Raw genomic sequence first — 19,239 nt, 5'->3', positions numbered from 1 at the left:
TCAGGAACACCATGGGGGACCCCAAAAACACCATGGGGGACCCCAGAAACACCATTGGGGACCACAAAGATACCACCAAGGACCCCAAAACGCCACTGGTCCTCAAAAAACACATCGGGGACCCCAAAAATGGCATCAGGGACCCCAAAAACACCATCGAGGACCCCAGAAATGGCATCAGGGACCCCAAAACCCCCTGGGGACCTCAGGAACACCATGGGGACCCCAAAAACACCATCGGGGACCCCAGAAACACCATTTGGGGACCACAAAGATACCACCAAGGACCCCAAAACGCCACTGGTTCCTCAAAAACACCATCGGGGACCCCAGAAATGGCAACAGGGACCCCAAAACCCCCTTGGGGACCTCCCAGATGCCATCAGGGACCCCGGAAACACCGTCGGGGATCCAAGAAACACCTCCGGGGACCATGGAGACCCCACCGAGGAGCCAAAAACGCCACCAGGGACCCCCAGAAACACCATCGGGGACCTCAAAAACACCATCGGGGACCCCAGAAACGTCATCAAGGACCCCGAAACTCCAGCGGGGACCCCAAAAACACCATCGGGGACCACGGAGACCCCACCAAGGACCCAAAACGCCACCAGGAACCCCCCAAAACACCATCGGGGACCTCAAAAACCACCATCGGAGGCCCCAGAAACACCATCGGGGACCCTGGAGACGCCATCGGGCACCACCGAACCCCCCCGGGACCCCAAAAACTCCATGGGGGGGGGGGGAACCTACAACCCACCGGGGACCCCCAAAATACCATGGGGGATCCCAGTACCACCATCAGGGACCCCCAAAACCCCATCGAGACCCTCCCAAAACAGGCTGGGAACCCAAAAGACACGAGCAGGGGGGACCCCAAAAATTCCATGGGGGACCCCAAACTCCACCCGGGACACCCCCAAAACCCCCCTCCGGGACCCCAAAACCCCCCCGGGGACCCCTCAAACCACCCCGAAACCCCCGGAAGGGGCTGTATTTATTACAGGTGTTGGAAAAAAATAACAACCGTCTGCTGCTTCATTGGGGACCCAGGTGTCCGGGGGGGCCCAGGCGTCCGGGGTGGGGGGCAGCCACTTCCCCCCCCCCCCCCCCACAAACTTCTCAGCAGGGACCCAGGTGTCCGGGGCCCCCACCCTGCCCCACATCACCCCCCCCATTGCCCCCATGGATCCAGGTGTCTCCACCACCTCCAGGCAGGGATCCGGGTGTCCGGGACCCCCCCCCAATCCTGCACCCCATGGGACCCCCCGCCTTCCCCTTAGCCCCTCCCCCCATCTCCAAGGGGCCCAGGCGTCCGGGTTCCCCCCCCCCCCCCCCAAAAAAAAAGACAACCCAAAGTCCTTGTTCCACCACAACCTTTTATTGTCCCTGCTGCCCCCCAAGTTAGGGGGGGGACCCAGTTTTGGGGGGTGTCAATGGGGGGGCAGGGTTGTCCCCCATTTTAGGGGTCAAGGGGTGCCCCCATTTTGGGGAGGGGCCCATGGGGAGCCCATTTTTTGGGGGGGGGTCAATGGGGGTGCCCCCATTTTGGGGATCCCTATGGGGTGCCCCATTGCGGGTGGGGGGGGGGGCATGGGGTGCCCCCCACCCTGGGGGGGGGGGGGCAGGGTTATTGCACACACGCGATTTTGGGGGTCCCCCCCCCCCCCCATGGCGGAGGGAGGGGTCAGAGCAGCGCCAGGATCAGGAGCGAGGGCAGGAGCCAGGCGGGGGCCCCCAGCCCCACGGCGGCCCCCCGGCCCCCCAGCTGCGGCCCCTTGGCCCCCTGCTTCCGCCCCATGGGGCCGCCAAACCGCCTGCCCCCCGCGGCCTCCTCCGCTTCCTCCGCTTCCTCCTCTTCCTCCTCCTCCTCCTCCTCCGCGGGCGCCGCCATGGTGGGGCTGGGGGCCCCAGTGGAGGCCGCCATGTTGGTGGTGGTGGCGGCCATGTTGGTGGTGGCGGCGGCCATGTCGGTGGTGGCGGCGGCCTTGGTGGTGGTGGTGGTGGCGGTGGCGGTGGCGGCGGCGGCCACATGGGTGGCGGCCGTTCTGGCGGTGGCGTTGTGGGGCGCCGTGGGGCCGTGGCCGTGGGGCAGCAGCTCGAGGCGGGGCAGGTCGGGGGCGAAGAAGGTCTTGTTGGTGAGGTCGCGGTTGCAGAGGCTGCCGGCGCAGCAGGAGCCCCGCAGCCCCACGGCGCCGCCGCCCTTCTCCGCCCGGGTGCAGGCGCCGTCCCGCACGCAGCCCCGCACCTCGCGCCACAGCGACACCGACCCTGCGCGGCACCGCCGGGAGGCGGCGTCAGGAGCCGCGGCCACCGCCAGGCCTCCACAGGCCTCTGCGGTGACCGCTAGGCCTCGGCGGGTCGCCGTGGCAACCGCTAGGCCTCTGTGGTGACCGCTAGGCCTCAGCGGTGACTGCTAGGCCTCATCAGGTCACCATGGCAACCACTAGGCCTCTGTGGCAACCACTAGGCCTCTGCGGCAACTGCTAGGCCTCAGCAGTGACCACTAGGCCTCATCAGGTCGCCATGGCAACCACTAGGCCTCTGTGGCAACCACTAGGCCTCTGCGGCAACTGCTAGGCCTCAGCAGTGACTGACTGCTAGGCCCCTGCTGTGACCACTAGGCCTCAGCAGGCCTCAACAGGTCGCCATGGCAACTACCAGGCCTCAACAGGCCTCTATGGTGACTGCTAGGCCTTGGCAGGTCGCCATGGTGACCGCTAGGCCTCTGCAGCGACCACTAGGCCTCAGTGTGTCACCATGGCGACCACTATGCCTCTGTGGTGACCCACTAGGCCTCAGCAGGTTGCTGTGGCAACCACTAGGCCTCTGCAGTGACCGCTAGGCCTCAGCAGGTCACCATGGCAACTACCAGGCCTCATGGCAGCACCGCAGTGGCTCCTAGGCCTCAGCAGGTTGCCGTGGCAACCGCTAGGCCTCAATAGGCCTCTGCGGTGACTGCTAGGCCTCAGTGGGTTGCCACGGCAACCGCTAGGCCTCCCCAGTGACCACTAGGTCTTAGCGGGTCGCCGTGGCAACCACTAGCCTTCACGGGGGGCCGCCACAGTGACTGCTAGACCTCAGCAGGTTGCCATGGCAACCTCTAGGCCTTATGGAGTCACCGCAATGACCACAAGAGCTCAGCAGGTTGCCATGGCAACCGCTAGGCCTCACGGGGTTACCGCAGTGGCTGCTAGGCCTCATTGGGTCGCCATGACAACCACTAGACCTCATGGGGTCACCGCAGTTACCACTAGGCCTCAGCAGGTCGCCATGGCAACCGCTAGGTCTCAATGGGCCTCTACAGCGACCCCTAGGCCTCATCGGGTCACCATGGCAACCACTAGTCGCTCCCCAATAGCCACTGATGGTATCGCCGTGGCAACCAATATGTCTCATAGGGCCACCACTAGGCCACTCACGGAGTCACTATGGCAACCCCCCATGGCCACGCCCCCATCCTCAGGGCCCGCCCCCTGTGGTCTCCCCCCCCATTGCCATGGCAACCACTGCCCCCTCCCCTCCAGGGTCACATGGGCAGGCCCCAGTCCCCATGGCGACCACCAGGGCCCCGCCCCCCCTTCCCATTGGCTCACCCAGCGTCAGGGTGACGTTGCCGTGGAAACAGCCGGTGAAGTCGTCGTAGCACTGCACCACGGTGGCGTTGCTGGCGGGGCAGGGCCCGTCGTCGGGGCAACCGTAGCACGAGACGCCATTGGGCACCCGGGCGCTCTCGTTACCTGGCAACGGGGGCGGGGTCAGGGCGCCCGCGGGGCCCCGCCCCCCCCAGCGGCCCCCAACTGACCCCGAATCCCCCCAACAGCCCCCAAATCCACCCCAGATTTTCCCCGAATCCCCTCCAGTGCCCCCAAATGCCCCCCCAAATCCCCCCGATTCCCCCTAAATCCCCCCAAATCCCATCAGTGCCCCCAACAGCCACCAAATTACCCCCAATTACCCCCAAATACCTCCTAACAGCCCCCAAATCCCCCCTCAGAGGCACCCAAATCCCCCCGAATCCCCCTGCATCGCCCTGAATCCCTCCAGTGCCCCCCAAAATGCCTTGAATCACCCCAAATCCCCCCAAATCCCCCAACAGGCCCCAAATCCCCCCCCCAAATCCACCCAGTGCCACCAAAATGCCTCGAATCCCCCCTAAAATCCCCCCAATTCCCCCCAAATCCCCCAACAGACCCAAAATCCCCCCAAACACCCCAATTTCCCCCCAAATCCCCCCAGTGCCCCCAAAACACCCTGAATCCCCCCCAAATTGCCCCCAAACCCCTCCAGTGCTCCCAAATCCCCCCCCAAATCTCACCGAATCCCCCCAGTGCCCCCAAAGGCCCCAAATTCCCCCCCAAATCCCTCCAGTGCCCCCAAAACACCCCAAAATGCCCCAAATCCCCCCAAATCCCCCCAAATCCCTCCAAAATGCCCCCAAAATCCCCCCAAATCCCTCCGGATCCCCCCGCATCCCCCCGGATCCCCCCGGTACCGGGCAGGGGCAGGGCCAGGGCGCCGCGGCCCAGGGGCAGGCGGCGGTTGCAGCCGTCGTCGCCGCACTGGTGCCGCTGGGCGAAGACGACGAGGCCGAAGAGCTCGAGCGCTCGGTCGTTGGTGCCGGCCGCCCCCCGGGCGCAGCCCCGCGCCCCCACCGCGAAGCGCCCGTGGCCTGCGCGCAGCGTCAGCGCGGGGCCCAGGCGTCCGGGTGGCTGCAGGGGGGGGGGGGGGCCCAGGCGTCCGGGGGACCCACCACCACCCAACTGCCCAAGGGGCCCAGGCGTCCGGGGGGACCCACCACCACCCAACCATCCAAGGGGCCCAGGCGTCCGGGGGGACCCACCACCACCCAACTGTCCAAGGGGCCCAGGCGTCCGGGGAGCCCCACCACCACCCAACCATCCAAGGGGCCCAGGCGTCCGGGGAGCCCCACCACCACCCAACCGTCCAAGGGGCCCAGGCGTCTGGGGGAGGGGCCCAGGCGTCCAGGGATCCCCCCACCTCCATCCAAGGGGCCCAGGCGTCCGGGGATCTCCACCACCACCCAACTGTCCAAGGGGCCCAGGCGTCCGGGGGACCCACCCACAGGGGCCCAGGAGTTCCAGCACCCACCTAATGGGGACCCAGGTGTCCGGGACCCACCATCATCAGCCCCAGGACCTCACCACCACCCCAGGGGCCCCGGCGTCCGGGAAGGGCCCAGGCGTCCGGGGGGCCCAGGTGTCCGGGGAAGGGCCCAGGCGTCTGGGAGGGGCCCAGGTGTCCGGGAAGGGCCCAGGCGTCCGGGAATCCCCCCCAGCCCCCCCACCCGCCATCCAAAGGACCCCGGCGTCCGGGCCCCGCTGCCGCCCTGGGGTCCCAGCCCCCCCCCCCCCCCCCCGGGGGGCCCCGGCGTCCGAGGGGCCCCGGCGTCCGGGCGCTCACTCCAGGTGACGGCGCCCAGCGCCTCGGCGCAGACGCTGCTCTCGGCGTCGCAGGTGACGTTGCGCGAGGCCTCGGGGCGGCAGCCGCCGTCGCCCTCCTCCACGCAGCTCAGGCACGTCAGCCCCACGGCGCCTGTGGGGCAGGGACACGCTGTGTGGGGCAGGACACGCGTGTGGGGCAGGGACACGCGTGTGGGGCAGGGACACGCTGCCCCCAGCCCTGCTCCACGCAGCTGAGGCACATCAGCCCCACAGCACCTGTGGGGGGGGACACGTGGGGTGGGGACACACACGTGGGGCAGGAACATGCCAGGGACACGTGGGGGGGCAGGAACACATGTGGGGCAGGGACACGCGTGTGGGGCAGGAACACACCAGGGACACACGTGTGGGGCAGGGACACGCCAACAACATGCGTGTGGGGCAGGGACACGCATGTGGGGCAGGGACATGCCTCCCCCCCCAGCCCCGCTCCACGCAGCTGAGGCACGTCAGCCCCACAGCACCTGTGGGGGGGACACGTGGGGTGGGGACACACACGTGGGGCAGGAACATGCCAGGGACACGTGGGGGGCAGGAAACACGTTTGGGGCAGGAACATGCATGTGGGGCAGGGACACGCCACCCCCACTCTGGGCAGCTGAAGCACATCAGCCCCACGGCGCCTGTGTGTGGGGCAGGAACACGCGTGTGGGGCAGGAACACACACATGGGGCAGGGAAACGCCAGGGACACGCATGTGGGGCAGGAACATGCGTGTGGGGCAGGGACATGCGTGTGGGGCAGGAACACACACGTGGGGCAGGGAGACGCCAGGGACATGTGTGGGGCAGGGACATGCATGTGGGGCAGGGACATGCCAGGAACATGCGTGTGGGGCAGGAGCACGCATGTGGGGCAGGGACACGTGTGTGGGGCAGGGACACGCCACCCCCAGCCCCACTCTGGGCAGCTGAGACACGTCAGCCCCATGGCGCCTGGGGGGGGGGACACGTGTGGGGCAGGGACACACCAGGGACACGCATGTGGGGCAGGGACACGTGTGGGGGGCAGGAACATGCCTGTGGGGCAGGAACACACACGTGGGGCAGGGAGACGCCAGGGACACGCATGTGGGGCAGGAACATGCATGTGGGGCAGGGACACACGTGTGGGGCAGGGACGCGCCAACAACACGCGTGTGGGGCAGGACCACGCCAATGACCCGCTGGGGGGGGGGGAACACGCCACCGCGCTGCCCACACGTGTGGGTCCCGGCGCCGCTCGGGGCTGGGGGGGGAGGCGGCACCCGGCAGCGTCACGCGTGTGGCCCCCCCTGGCCCGGCCCCACACGTGTGGGGCGTCACGGCCGCCCCGGCACGCGGGCGCTCCTGCCCCCGGGGCCGCGTCCTCGGGCCTGTCCCGGCCTGCCCCACGGCGGCCCGGCCCCACGGCGGCCATGACACCCCCCACCTGCCCCACAGCTCCCCCCCCGCCCCACAGCTCCCCCCCTGCCCCACGGCGGCCATGACACCCCCACCTGCCCCACAGCTCCCCCCTGCCCCACAGCTCCCCCCCGCCCCACAGCGGCCATGACACCCCCCGCCTGCCCCACAGCAGCCCGGCTCCACGGCGGCCATGACACCCCCCTGCCTGCCCCACAGCTCCCCCCCGCCCCACGGCGGCCATGACACCCCCCTGCCTGCCCCATGGCTCCCCTCCGCCTGCCCCACGGCGGCCATGACACCCCCCCCCCCCCCGCCTGCCCCACAGCTCCCCCCCCGCCCCACAGCTCCCCCCCTGCCCCACGGCGGCCATGACAACCCCCCACACCTGCCCCACGGCAGCTGTGACCCCCCCCCACCCGGCTGCCCCACGGCGGCCGTGAGCCCCCCCCCAGCCCAGACCCACACCCTGCCTGCCCCACGGCAGCCCCACGGCTCCAGCCCCACGGCAGCCCTGACCCCCCCCCCCCCCCACACACACACGTCCTGCCCCACAGCAGCCCCACAGCAGCCATGAGCCCCCCCCCCCCCAACCAGCCCCACAGCAGCCATGACATTTCCCCCGACCCACAGCTCCAGCCCCACGGCGCTCCTGGCACCCCCCCCCCCCCCACATACATCCTGCCCCACAGCAACCCCCCAGCCCCACAGCAGCCCCACAGCTCCAGCCCCACAGCAGCCTTGACCCCCCCCCCAACGTCCTGCCCCACAGCAGCCCCATGGCGGCTCCCAGCCCCCCCCCCCTTCCCGGCTCCAGCCCCATAGCGGCGTTTCCCCCCCTCCTCCCCCCCCCAGCCCCACGGCGCCGTGGGTCGGTACCGGGGCAGCAGGAGGGCGGCGGCGAGCAGCAGCCGTGGGGCCGGGCCCCACACGCAGGTGCCCATGGCCGGAGCCCGAGCCCGAGCCGGAGCCGCTGCTGCCCTATATGCGAGCGGGGCGGGGAGGGGCCCGGCCCGACCCACGGCGGCGCCCCGACCCACGGCCGACCCACGGCCCGACCCATAGCCCGACCCACGGCCCGACCCACGGCAACGCCCGACCCACGGCCCGACCCATGGCAGGGCCCGACCCACGGCACAGCCCACAGCCCGACCCATGGCCCGACCCACAGCAGGGCCCGACCCACGGCGACACCCGACCCACAGCGGGGCCCGACCCACGGCCCGACCCACAGCAGGGCCCAACCCACGGCCGCCCCATGGCGATGGCACCTCCCCCCCCGCCCAACCCACGGCACGAGTCCTGCCCCACGGCACCTGCCCCACGGCCTCCCTGCCCTACAGCACCAGGGCACCTCTGCCCCACGGCAGCACGACATGGCTGCCCCACGGCCACTGCGCCGTCCCCAGCTCGCGGCTGCCCATGGCCGCCCCCCCCGCCCCATAGCACCCCCCAAGGACCCCCCCCAGCCCCATAGCACCCCCCCAGCCCTGCCCCACGGCCCAACCCGGCCCTGCCCCACGGCGCCCCGGGAAGGTGGGGAGCAACTGAGTCACCCCCCCCCACAAGTGAGTCACCCCACGGCAGCGCCCGGACGCCTGGGCCCCCGGGGCAGGGCTGGGTGCAGGGGCAGCCCGACGCCTGGGCCCCTTCCAAGGCGCTTTGGGGGGGGGGGGGACCATGGCTGCGGAAGGGGCCCAGCGTCCGGGTGCCCCCCCCATCCCCCCCCCAAGGGGCCCAGGCGTCCGGGTAACCCCCCATCCCCCCCCCAAGGGGCCCAGGCGTCCGGGTTTCGGGGGGGGGGGGATGTTGCGCCAGGCCCCGGTTCCACTTTGGGGGTGTCGCAATGGGGCCGGGGGGGGGGCAGGGCCCGACGCCTGGGCCCCCCGGTTTCCCCATTTCCTTCTTTCCCAACCGGCTCTGACACAACCCAGGGGGGGGTCCCAATTCCCCCCCCCCCCGCAAGGGCCCAGGCGTCCGGGCTTCCCCCCCCCCCCAAACACACACACCAGGCAGCAGGGTAATAAATTAACGGCTTTTAATTAACCATAAATAAGGCACAAATTTGGGGGGGGGGGGAGAGGGGAGGGGACCAGCCCCATCGCTGAGAGGGTGTTTGGGGGGGGGGGCCCAGGCGTCCGGGAGGGGCCCAGGCGTCCGGGGGGGGCCCAGGCGTCCGGGAGGGACCCAGGTGTCCGGGGGGGGCCCAGGCGTCCGGGGGGGACCCAGGTGTCCGGGAGGGGCCCAGGCGTCCGGGAGGGACCCAGGTGTCCGGGGGGGGCCCAGGCGTCCGGGGGGGACCCAGGTGTCCGGGAGGGACCCAGGTGTCCGGGAGGGGCCCAGGTGTCCGGGGGGGCCCAGGCGTCCGGGAAGGGCCCAGGCGTCCGGGAGGGCCCAGGCGTCCGGGAAGGGACCCAGGCGTCCGGGAAGGGGCCCAGGCGTCCGGGGGGGACCCAGGCGTCCGGGAAGGGACCCAGGCGTCCGGGAAGGGCCCAGGCGTCCGGGAGGGGCCCAGGCGTCCGGGAGGGACCCAGGTGTCCGGGGGGGCCCAGGCGTCCGGGGGGGACCCAGGTGTCCGGGAGGGGCCCAGGCGTCCGGGAGGGACCCAGGTGTCCGGGGGGGGCCCAGGCGTCCGGGAAGGGCCCAGGCGTCCGGGAGGGCCCAGGCGTCCGGGAAGGGACCCAGGCGTCCGGGAAGGGGCCCAGGCGTCCGGGGGGGACCCAGGCGTCCGGGAAGGGACCCAGGCGTCCGGGAAGGGCCCAGGCGTCCGGGAGGGCCCAGGCGTCCGGGAAGGGACCCAGGCGTCCGGGAAGGGACCCAGGCGTCCGGGAGGGGCCCAGGTGTCCGGGAAGGGCCCAGGCGTCCGGGGGGGGCCCAGGCGTCCGGGGGGGGCCCAGGCGTCCGGGGGGGCCCAGGCGTCCTAGGCGCAGGCATCGCCGGCCCCCAGGAGGAGGAGGAGGAGGAGGAGGAGGAGGGCGAGGCCGAGGGCCGGGGCCGGGGGGGGGCGGCGGCGGCGTCCGTTGGGGCCCCGGCGTCCGGGGGGTCCCCGGCGAGGCGGTTGCACAGGGGCCCCCGGCAGCAGCGGGGGGGGCCCAGGAGCCCCCCCAGCCCCAGCGGGGTCCCGGCCTCGCACCAGGCCGCCGTCGCGCAGCCCCGCAGCGCCCACGTCTCCCCCGAGGGGCCTGGGGGGCAGAGAGAGGGTGAGACCCACGGCTGCCCCACGGCTGCCCCACAGATCCTTCCCAGCCCCATGGATCCCTTCCCAGCCCCTTGGATCCCTCCCCAGCCCCATGGATCCCTCCCGGCCCCTTGGATCCCTCCCAGACCCACAGATCCCTCCCAGACTCACGGATCCTTCCCAGCCCCATAGATCCCTCCCAGCCCCATAGATCCCTCCCCAGCCCCATGGATCCTTCCCAGCCCCATGGATCCTCCCCAGCCCCACGGATCCCTCCCAGCCCCACAGGGACCCTGAGCCCCCCCATGGGTTCCTCTGCACCATAGGGTGCTCCATAGGGACCCCCAGCCCCATAGAGACTCCCTTGCCCCATAGCACCCCCCCAGCCCCATAGGGCCCCCCAGCCCATAGAGACTCCCTTGCCCCATAGCCTGCTCCCAGCCCCATAGGGAATCCCCTAGCCCCATAACCTCTCCCCCACCCCATAGCTGCTCCCCTGCCCCATAGCACCCCCCTGCCCTATAGCGCCCCCCCAGCCCCATAGTGCCCCCCCAGCCCCATAGCGCCCCCCCAGCCCCATAGCGCCCCCATAGCCCCCCGCGCGTACCCAGGGGGCCCCGGGCGAGGGCGCAGTGGGTCAGGGCCCCGCGGCAGGCGAGGGGTCGCGGGCGGCAGCCGTGGGGCTCGGGGCCTTCGCACGCCAGGCACCGGGCGCCGTTGGGGGTCCCGGGACCCTCTGCCCCCCCCCCAGCTCGGCTCAGCACCAGTGCGCACCAGTATGCACCAGTGCCCAGCCGTCCCCCCCGTCCCAGTCCCTCCCAGTCCCTCCCAGTTTGCCCAGTCTCTCCCACTTTCCCCCCATCCCAGCCCCCCCAGTGCTCCCAGTCCCTCCCAGTATGGCCCAGTCCCCCATTCCAGTCCCTCCCAGTTCCCCCAGTTCCCCATCCCAGTCCCTCCCAGTCCCTCCCAGTCCCCCAGCTCCCCATCCCAGTCCTCCCAGTGCTCCCAGCCTGCTCAGTGCCCCCCAGTTCCTCCCAGTGCCTCCCAGTCCCCCCCAGTTTGCCCAGTCCCCCATCCCCCCAGTTCCCCCATCCCAGTTCCCCCCCCAGTCCCTTCCAGTTTCCCCCACTCCGACCCAGTCCCTCCCAGTTTGCCCAGTCCCCCCAGTTCCCCCCATCCCAGTCTCCCCAACGCCTCCAGTCCCTCCCAGTCCCCCCAGTGCCTCCCAGTTTGCCCAGTCCCTCCCAGTTCCCCCCCATCCCGGTCTCCCCAATACCTCCAGTCCCTCCCAGTTTGCCCAGTCCCCCCGCAGTCCCTCCCAGTCCCTCCCAGTCCCCCCAGTCCCTCCCAGTCCCTCCCAATCCCTCCAGTGCCCCCCAGCCCCCCCAGCGCCCCATCCCAGTGCTCCCAGTCCCCCAGTGCCTCCCAGTGCCCCCCAGTGCCCCGTACCGGGCTGCCCGTTGCAGCGGGAGCCGTTGCAGCACCGGGCCAGGCGCAGGCTCTGCCCCGTCTCCAGCCCAGCAGCCCCCGGCAGGGGCCCAGGCGTCCGCAGCCCCGCAGCCCCCCGTCGAGGGCCCCCCCCGCTGCGGGCCCAGGCGTCCGGGTGAGCCACGGGGGGGGGGGGGGCCCAGGCGTCCGGGTCAGACACCTCCCCCCCCCCGCAGCCCCCGTCGAGGGCCCCCCCGCTGCAGGCCCAGGCGTCCGGGTGAGCCGCGGAGAGGGGGGGCCCAGGCGTCCGGGTCAGACACCTCCCCCCCCCGGCAGCCCCCCGTCGAGGGCCCCCCCCGCTGCGGGCCCAGGCGTCCCGGGTGAGCCGCGGGAAGGGCCCAGGCGTCCGGGTCAGACACCTCCCCCCCCCCCGCAGCCCCCCGTCGAGGGCCCCCCCCGCTGCGGGCCCAGGCGTCCGGGTGAGCCGCGGAGAGGGGCCCAGGCGTCCGGGTCAGACACCTTCCCCCCCCCCCAGCAGCCCCCCGTCGAGGGCCCCCCCCTGCTGCGGGCCCAGGCGTCCGGGTGAGCCGCGGAGGGGGGGGGCCCAGGCGTCCAGGCGACACCTCCCCCCCCAGGGGCCCAGGCGTCCGGGTCAGACACCTCCCCCCACAGTCCAGGGAGGGGGCCCAGGCGTCCTGTCCCCCCCCACCCCAGGGGCCCAGGCGTCCGGCTCACCGGGGGCCCAGGCGTCCAGGAGCCCTGTGACCCCCCCCCCCCACCGCATCCCCATGAGGCCCAGGTGTCCGGGTGTCCCCCATTCCTGAGGGGCCCAGGCGTTCCCGTCCCCCCCCCCCCCAAAGGGGCCCAGGCGTCCTGCTCCCGGGGGCCCAGGCGTCCCCCCCCCCCCAAAGGGGCCCAGGCGTCCCCCCCCCCCCGAGGGGCCCAGGCGTCCTGCTCCCGGGGGCCCAGGTGTCCCCCCCCCCGAGGGGCCCAGGCGTCCGGCTCACCGGGGCCCAGCCGCGCCGTCAGCTCCAGGCACCGGTCGCGCGGGTCGGGGCAGCGCAGGCGCCGCAGCGCCGGGGCCGAGCAGGAGCCGTCGGCTTCGGAGCAGGTGAAGCACTCGAGGGCGGCGTCGGGGTGAGCGCGGGGGCCTGCGCGGGGGGCCCAGGCGTCCGGGAGGGGCCCAGGCGTCCGGGAGGGGCCCAGGCGTCCGGGAAGGGGCCCAGGCGTCCGGGAGGGGGCCCAGGTGTCCGGGAGGGACCCAGGCGTCCGGGAGGGGGCCCAGGTGTCCGGGAGGGGCCCAGGAGTCCGGGAGGGGCCCAGGAGTCCGGGAAGGGGCCCAGGCGTCCGGGAGGGGGCCCAGGTGTCCGGGAAGGGCCCAGGTGTCCGGGAGGGGCCCAGGTGTCCGGGAAGGGCCCAGGCGTCCCCCCTATCCTCTGCACTCTCCTACTGCCCCCAGGGGGCCCAGGTGTCCGGGAAACTCAGGCGTCCAGGTGAGCAGGGGGGCCCAGGCGTCCGGGGAAGGGGCCCAGGCGTCCGAGGGACCCAGGTGTCCCCCCCCCCTCCACAGCCCCCCTGGGGGGGGTCCAGGCATCCCGAGGGAGTGGGCCCAGGCGTCGGGCATCTCCCCCCCCCCCCAAAAGGGGCCCAGGTGTCCGGGGAAGGGGCCCAGGCATCCAAGAATCTCCCCCCCCCCGCCAAGGGGCCCAGGCGTCCGAGGGACCCAGGTGTCCCCACCCCCTCCACAGCCCCCCCAGGGGGGCCCAGGCGTCCGGGGAAGGGGCCCAGGTGTCCGGGGAAGGGGCCCAGGCGTCGGGGGGGGGGGGGTCACTCACGGGGGGCGGGGCCGGCGTTGCACATGTCGCCGCGGCAGAGCAGCTCCTGCAGCGTCACCAGCTGCCCCCGCGAGAGGAAGGTGACGGAAGCGGTGACGTCATCGTCGCCGCCGCCGCCCGTGACGTTATCGCCGCCGCCGCCGCCGAGGGCCGGGGCGCAGCCGCGCTCCTCCCGCCGCAGCTCCTGCGGCGCCCGCGGCGGCGCTGCGACATGGCGGCGGGGGGGGGGGGGGGCGGGTCACCGGGGTGGTGGTGGGAGGGGTCTGTGTGTGTGACCCCGCCCCCTGACCCCTTGGCCCCGCCCCCAGCCCCGCCCCGCGCGCGCGCTCACCGTCCACCGTGGTCAGCACCGTGGCGCGGCAGCGGCTCTCGTGCGCCGCGCAGGTCACCGGCGCGCAGGCCTCGTCCGCGCACTGCAGGCAGCGCAGGCAGCTCCCTGCGGGGGGCCCAGGCGTCCGGCGGCGGCGGCGGGGGGGGGTGGGGGGTGCAAAGGGGGAGGGCCCAGGAGTCCGAGGGGAAGGGGCCCAGGTGTCCCGGGGGAGGGGCCCAGGTGTCCGGGAGGGACCCAGGCATCCAAGAGGGGCCCAGGAGTCCTGGGGAAGGAGGGACCCAGGCGTCCGGCGGCGGTGGGGGGGGTGGGGGGTGCAAAGGGGGAGGGGCCCAGGAGTCCCGGGGGAGGGGCCCAGGTGTCCCGGGGGGAAGGGGCCCAGGAGTCCGAGGGGAAGGGGCCCAGGAGTCCGAGGGGGCCCAGGCGTCCGGGAGGGACCCAGGAATCCTGGGGGATGGGGGGGCGGGGGGCGCAGCAGGCGTCCTGGGGGAGGAGGGACCCAGGTGTCCGAGAGGGGCCCAGGCGTCCGGGGGGACCCTGCTCCACTTGGTGCCTCCCCGGGGGGGGGGCCCAGGCGTCCGGGGGCTCCCGCTCTCCCCCCCCCACTGCCACCGAGGGGCCCAGGCGTCCGGGGTGACTCACGGGGAGGAAGCGCCCCCCCCTCCCCCCCCCCACCTGCGGGCCGTGATTCACTGCCCCCCCCCGGCCACATCCTGTCCTGACTCAGCCCCCTGCCCCCACCGCAGGGGCCCAGGCGTCCGAGACTTCCCTCCCCCCCCCAGACAGCGCACTTCCCTTTGGGGGGGGGGGAGGCGTCTGGGAAGGGCCCAGGCGTCCGGGGGGACCCAAGGGTCTGGGAAGGGCCCAGGTGTCCGAGGGACCCAAGGTGTCCAGGGGGATCCAGGGTCTGGGGGAACTCCGGGGTCCAGGAAGGGCCCAGGCGTCAGGGGAAACTTGCTCCAATCGCGAGCATCCGTTGACCCCGAGGGGGCCCAGGCGTCCGGGTGTCCCTGTCCTGCCCTTTGACTCCCAGGGGGCCCAGGTGTCCGAGGGGCCCAGGCGTCCGGGCGCCCCCCAGCCCAGCTCCCGCTCCCCCCCCCCCAGGGGACCCAGGTGTCCGAGTGGCCCCTGCCCAGCTCCCCCCCCCCCCAGGGGGCCCAGGCGTCCGGGCGCCCCCCCCCGCCCCCCTGCCCCCCGGTACCTGGCCCCAGCAGCGCCGCCAGCAGCGCCCAGCCCCACGCCGGCCCCATGGCGCCCTCGAAGCCGCCGCCGCCCCGGGCGCTGCCACCGCTGCTGCCTTATAGCGGCCCCGGCCGGAAACGGGCCCAGGCGTCCGGGAGACCGCCCAGCCCCCCCCCCCCCCCCCCGACGGGGCGGACGGGGCCCAGGCGTCCTGGCACCGGGCCCCCCCCTCCCTGCCCCGGATGCCTGGGCCCCCCCCCCGGGGGGGTTGGGGGTGGGGGGAGGGGCAGCCGGACGCCTGGGCCCCTCGGGGGGGGGGATCCCCGGACGCCTGGGCCCCCTCGAGGGATGGAGCCCCCGGACGCCTGGGCCCCTCGAGGGATGCAGCCCGGACGCCTGGGCCCCTCGAGGGCAGGAGCCCCCGACGCCTGGGCCCCTCGAGGGATGGAGCCCCCGGACGCCTGGGCCCCCTCGAGGGATGGAGCCCCGGACGCCTGGGCCCCTCGAGGGTTGGAGCCCCCGGACACCTGGGGCCCCTCGAGGGATGGAGCCCCCGGACGCCTGGGCCCCTTGAGGGATGGAGCCCCGGACGCCTGGGCCCCTCGAGGGTTGGAGCCCCCGGACACCTGGGCCCCTCGAGGGATGGAGCCCCCGGACGCCTGGGCCCCTCGAGGGATGGAGCCCCCGGACACCTGGGCCCTTGAGGGTTGGAGCCCCCGGACGCCTGGGCCCCCTGGAGGGGTGGGGGATCCCCCGGACGCCTGGGCCCCTTGAGGGATGGAGCCCCGGACGCCTGGGCCCCTCGAGGGATGGAGCCCCGGACACCTGGGCCCCTCGAGGGATGGAGCCCCCGGACGCCTGGGCCCCTTGGGGGATGGAGCCCCCGGACGCCTGGGCCCCTCGAGGGATGGAGCCCCCGGACGCCTGGGCCCCTTGGGGGATGGAGCCCCGGACGCCTGGGCCCCTCGAGGGATGGAGCCCCGGACGCCTGGGCCCCTCGAGGGATGGAGCCCCCGGACGCCTGGGCCCTCGAGGGATGGAGCCCCGGACGCCTGGGCCCCTCGAGGGATGGAGCTCCCGGACGCCTGGGCCCCTCGAGGGATGGAGCCCCGGATGCCTGGGCCCCTCGAGGGATGGAGCCCCCGGACGCCTGGGCCCCTCAAGGGATGGAGCCCCCGGACGCCTGGGCCCCTCGAGGGATGGAGCCCCGGACGCCTGGGCCCCCTCGAGGGATGGAGCCCCGGACACCTGGGCCCCTCATGGGCAGGAGCCCCCGGACTCCTGGGCCCCTCGAGGGATGGAGCCCCGGACGCCTGGGCCCCTCGAGGGATGGAGCCCCCGGACACCTGGGCCCCTCATGGGCAGGAGCCCCCGGACGCCTGGGCCCCTTGAGGGATGGAGCCCCCGGACGCCTGGGCCCCTCGAGGGCAGGAGCCCCCGGACGCCTGGGCCCCTGGTTCCCTTTTCCCCCGATGGGGAAATCTGTTTTTCCCAGAAGGAAATTACAAAATGGGGAGGGGGGGAGGGGAGGGGCCCGGACGCCTGGGCCCCCCGGGGGGGGAGGGGAGCGGAGGGACCCCCCCCCCAGCCCCCCACAGACGAGGCGGAGGCAGCGGGTCCCTTCGCAGGGTTTTATTGGGCCCCGGCGGGGGGGGGAGGGGGGCGACGCGGCTCGGACACGCTAAGAACACGCTAAGAACATGCTAAGAGCACGCGGAGGACACGTTTAGCACCTGGGAAGCAGCGAGGCGGCAATAAATATGGGGGGGGAGGGGGAACCCGGACGCCTGGGTCCCTCGGACGCCTGGGCCCTTCCCGGACGCCTGGGCCCTTCCCGACACCTGGGCCCCTCGGACACCTGGGCCCCTCCCGGACACCTGGGCCCTTCCCGGACGCCTGGGTCCCTCCCGGACGCCTGGGTCCCTCCCGGACGCCTGGGCCCCTCCCGGACGCCTGGGCCCCTCGGTGGGGGGAGGTCAGTGGAGGAGGGCGGCCAGGAGGGGGCCGAGGAGGAGGAGGAGGAGGAGGGAGGGCGGCGGGCGGAGGCCGAAGGCCCCGGCGGCGGGGGGGGGGGGCGGTCGGGGGCCGCCGGGGCAGCGTCACCGGGAAGCGGCCGGCGGTGACCCCCGGCGCGTCCCCGACCCCCCGGCACCCGGGGACACGTCCTGCCGCTGCCACCGCCGTGGTCGCGTCCCCCCCGTTGACCGTGGTGGCACCGGGTCCCCCCGTCGTGAAGACGCCTCCATCGTTGGCCACCGCGTTCGTGTCACGTCCTTGGTATGCGGTGACGTGTCCCGCCGTGTGCCTGGCGTGGACCGTGGTGACGGTCCCCGTGTCCCCTGGCACCGCGGTGGTGGCACCGGGTTCTTCTGTCCCCTCCATGAAGGCGCCTCCATCGTTGGCCACCGCGTTCGTGTCACGTCCCCGGACGCGGTGACGCGTCCCACCACGTCCACGGCACGGGCTGTGGCGAGGGGGGTCCCCGTGTCCCCAGCCACCGTGGTGGCACCGGGTCCCCGCGTCCCCTCCGTGAGGACACCTCCATCGTTGGCCACCACGTCCATGTCCCCTCTATAGACCATGGTGACGGGGGTCCCTGTGTCCCCAACCATGGTGGTGGCACCGGGTCCCTCCGTCCCCTCTGCGAAGATGCCTCCAACATTGGCCACCGCGTCCATGTCACCACCCCGGGACGCAGTGACACGTCCCACACCCTGTCCATGGCGTAGACCGTGGTGACAGGGGTCCCCGTGTCCCCTGGCACCGTGGTGGGTCCCCGCGTCCCCTCCATGAAGGTGCCTCCATCGTTGGCCACCGCGTTCATGTCACGTCCCCGGGATGCGGTGACACGTCCCACCATGTCCATACCATGGACCGTGGTGATGGTCCCCATGTCCCCTGGCACCGTGGTGGCACCGGGTCCCCGCGTCCCCTCCGCGAAGACGCCTCCATCGTGGCCACCACGTCCACGTCCCCTCCATAGACCGTGGTGACGGGGGTCCCCGTGTCCCCAACCATGGTGGTGGCACCAGGTCCCTCCGTGAAGACGCCTCCATCATTGGCCACCGCGTTCGTGTCACGTCCCCGGGACGCGGTGACACGTCCCACCATGTCCATGGCGTGGACCGTGGTGATGGGGGTCCCCGTGTCCCCAGCTGTGGTGGTGGCAACCGGGTCCCCGCGTCCCCTCCGTGAGGACACCTCCGTCATCGGCCACTGTGTCCATGTCCCCTCCCCGGGACGCGGCGACGGGGGACGCCGTGGTGGCGGCGAGGACCGTGGTGACGCCGGGTCCCTCCGTCCCCTCCACGGCGCCAACGCTGTCGCGGGCCACCATGTCCGCGTCCCCGTCCCCTCCCCGGGACGCGGTGACACATCCCGCCGCGGTTGCGTCCCCTCCGTAGACTGTGGCGACGTGGGACCCCGCGTCCCCAACCGTGGTGGTGGCACCGGGTCCCCGCGTCCCCTCCACGAAGACGCCTCCATCGTTGGTCACCACGTCCGTGTCCCCTCCATAGACCATGTGACGGGGGTCCCCGTGTCCCCAACCGTGGTGGTGGCACCGGGTCCCCGCGTCCCCTCCGCGGAGCCGCCTCCGACGCCGCCGAGGACGCGGTTGGGGGGCAGCCGGGGGGCAGCGGCCCCGGGGGAACCTGCGGAGCAGAGGGACGTTGGCTGCCATTAACCCCCCCCCCCAAAAGGGGCCCAGGCGTCCGGGCGCTCCCTGCCCCCACCCCGCTCCCCAGGGGGCCCAGGCGTCCGGGTGCCCCCCAAAAAGGGCCCAGGCGTCCGGGTCTGCTCCTCCCTCCCCCCCCCCCCCCACCGAGGGGCCCAGGCGTCCGGGTGCCCCCCAAAAAGGGCCCAGGCGTCCGGGCGCTCCCCACCCCCCCCCACCCCCACCGAGGGGCCCAGGCGTCCGGGTGCTCCCCCCCCCCCCCCCCCCCCCCACCGAGGGGCCCAGGCGTCCGGGCGCTCCCACCCCCCTCCCCCCCCACCGAGGGGCCCAGGCGTCCGGGCGCTCCCCACCGAGCCGGGCCGGGTGCCCGGAGCTGCCGCCGCCGCCGCTGCTGCCGCCTCCTTCGTCTCCCGTCGCCTCCGTCTCGTTAGCGCAAACGAAGTCGCCGGGGGGGCGATTGCAGGGCCCAGCCTGGGGGGGGGCGGGGGGGGGGGCGTCAGGACCCAGGCGTCCGGGGACCCCCCCCCCCAGGGGCCCAGGCGTCCGAGCCCCCTCCCCCCCCCCCGAGGGGCCCAGGCGTCCGGGCTCCCCCCCCCCCCCCGAGGGGCCCAGGCGTCCGAGCCCCCTCCCCCCCCCCCCCCGAGGGGCCCAGGCGTCCGGGCGCACCGGTTGTCAGCAGGCGCCCAGCGCCAGCAGCCCCAGGGCTCGTCCCATCGTCACCGCTGCCGCCGCCGCCGGGGGGCCCAGGCGTCCGGGCCCCCC

The 19,239-nt window shown here is 73.5% G+C and overlaps 2 protein-coding genes and 1 long non-coding RNA gene across 3 annotated transcripts; 1 reads left to right on the top strand and 2 right to left on the bottom strand.

Annotated features, from left to right (window-relative positions):
* Positions 1-129: 129 nt before the first annotated feature.
* Positions 130-1,026, top strand: LOC136995932 (basic salivary proline-rich protein 1-like). The gene has a single exon (XM_067316928.1). It carries the CDS (start codon positions 130-132, stop codon positions 1,024-1,026), a length of 897 nt encoding a protein of 298 aa, XP_067173029.1.
* A 664-nt stretch (positions 1,027-1,690) lies between these two features.
* LOC136995931 (ly6/PLAUR domain-containing protein 3-like) lies at positions 1,691-14,927 on the bottom strand. The gene is made up of 9 exons (XM_067316927.1): positions 14,821-14,927; positions 13,623-13,727; positions 13,292-13,495; positions 12,464-12,607; positions 11,820-11,915; positions 5,428-5,559; positions 4,499-4,675; positions 3,600-3,743; positions 1,691-2,274 (listed from the first exon to the last, which is right to left on the bottom strand). Exons 1-9 carry the CDS (start codon positions 14,867-14,869, stop codon positions 1,691-1,693), a joined length of 1,635 nt encoding a protein of 544 aa, XP_067173028.1. The 5' UTR covers positions 14,870-14,927.
* Positions 14,928-17,517: 2,590 nt separating this feature from the next.
* LOC136995924 (uncharacterized) lies at positions 17,518-19,233 on the bottom strand. The gene is made up of 3 exons (XR_010887432.1): positions 19,144-19,233; positions 18,828-18,948; positions 17,518-18,454 (listed from the first exon to the last, which is right to left on the bottom strand). It is a non-coding gene; the product is annotated as an uncharacterized lncRNA (long non-coding RNA).
* Between the last annotated feature and the right edge of the window lie 6 nt (positions 19,234-19,239).

Source organism: Apteryx mantelli, unplaced genomic scaffold, assembly GCF_036417845.1.
Source record: "Apteryx mantelli isolate bAptMan1 unplaced genomic scaffold, bAptMan1.hap1 HAP1_SCAFFOLD_182, whole genome shotgun sequence".
Classification (NCBI taxonomy): Eukaryota; Metazoa; Chordata; class Aves; order Apterygiformes; family Apterygidae; genus Apteryx; species Apteryx mantelli.
Note: the sequence above shows the minus strand (reverse complement) of the source record. Positions and strands in the feature narration are given on the sequence as shown.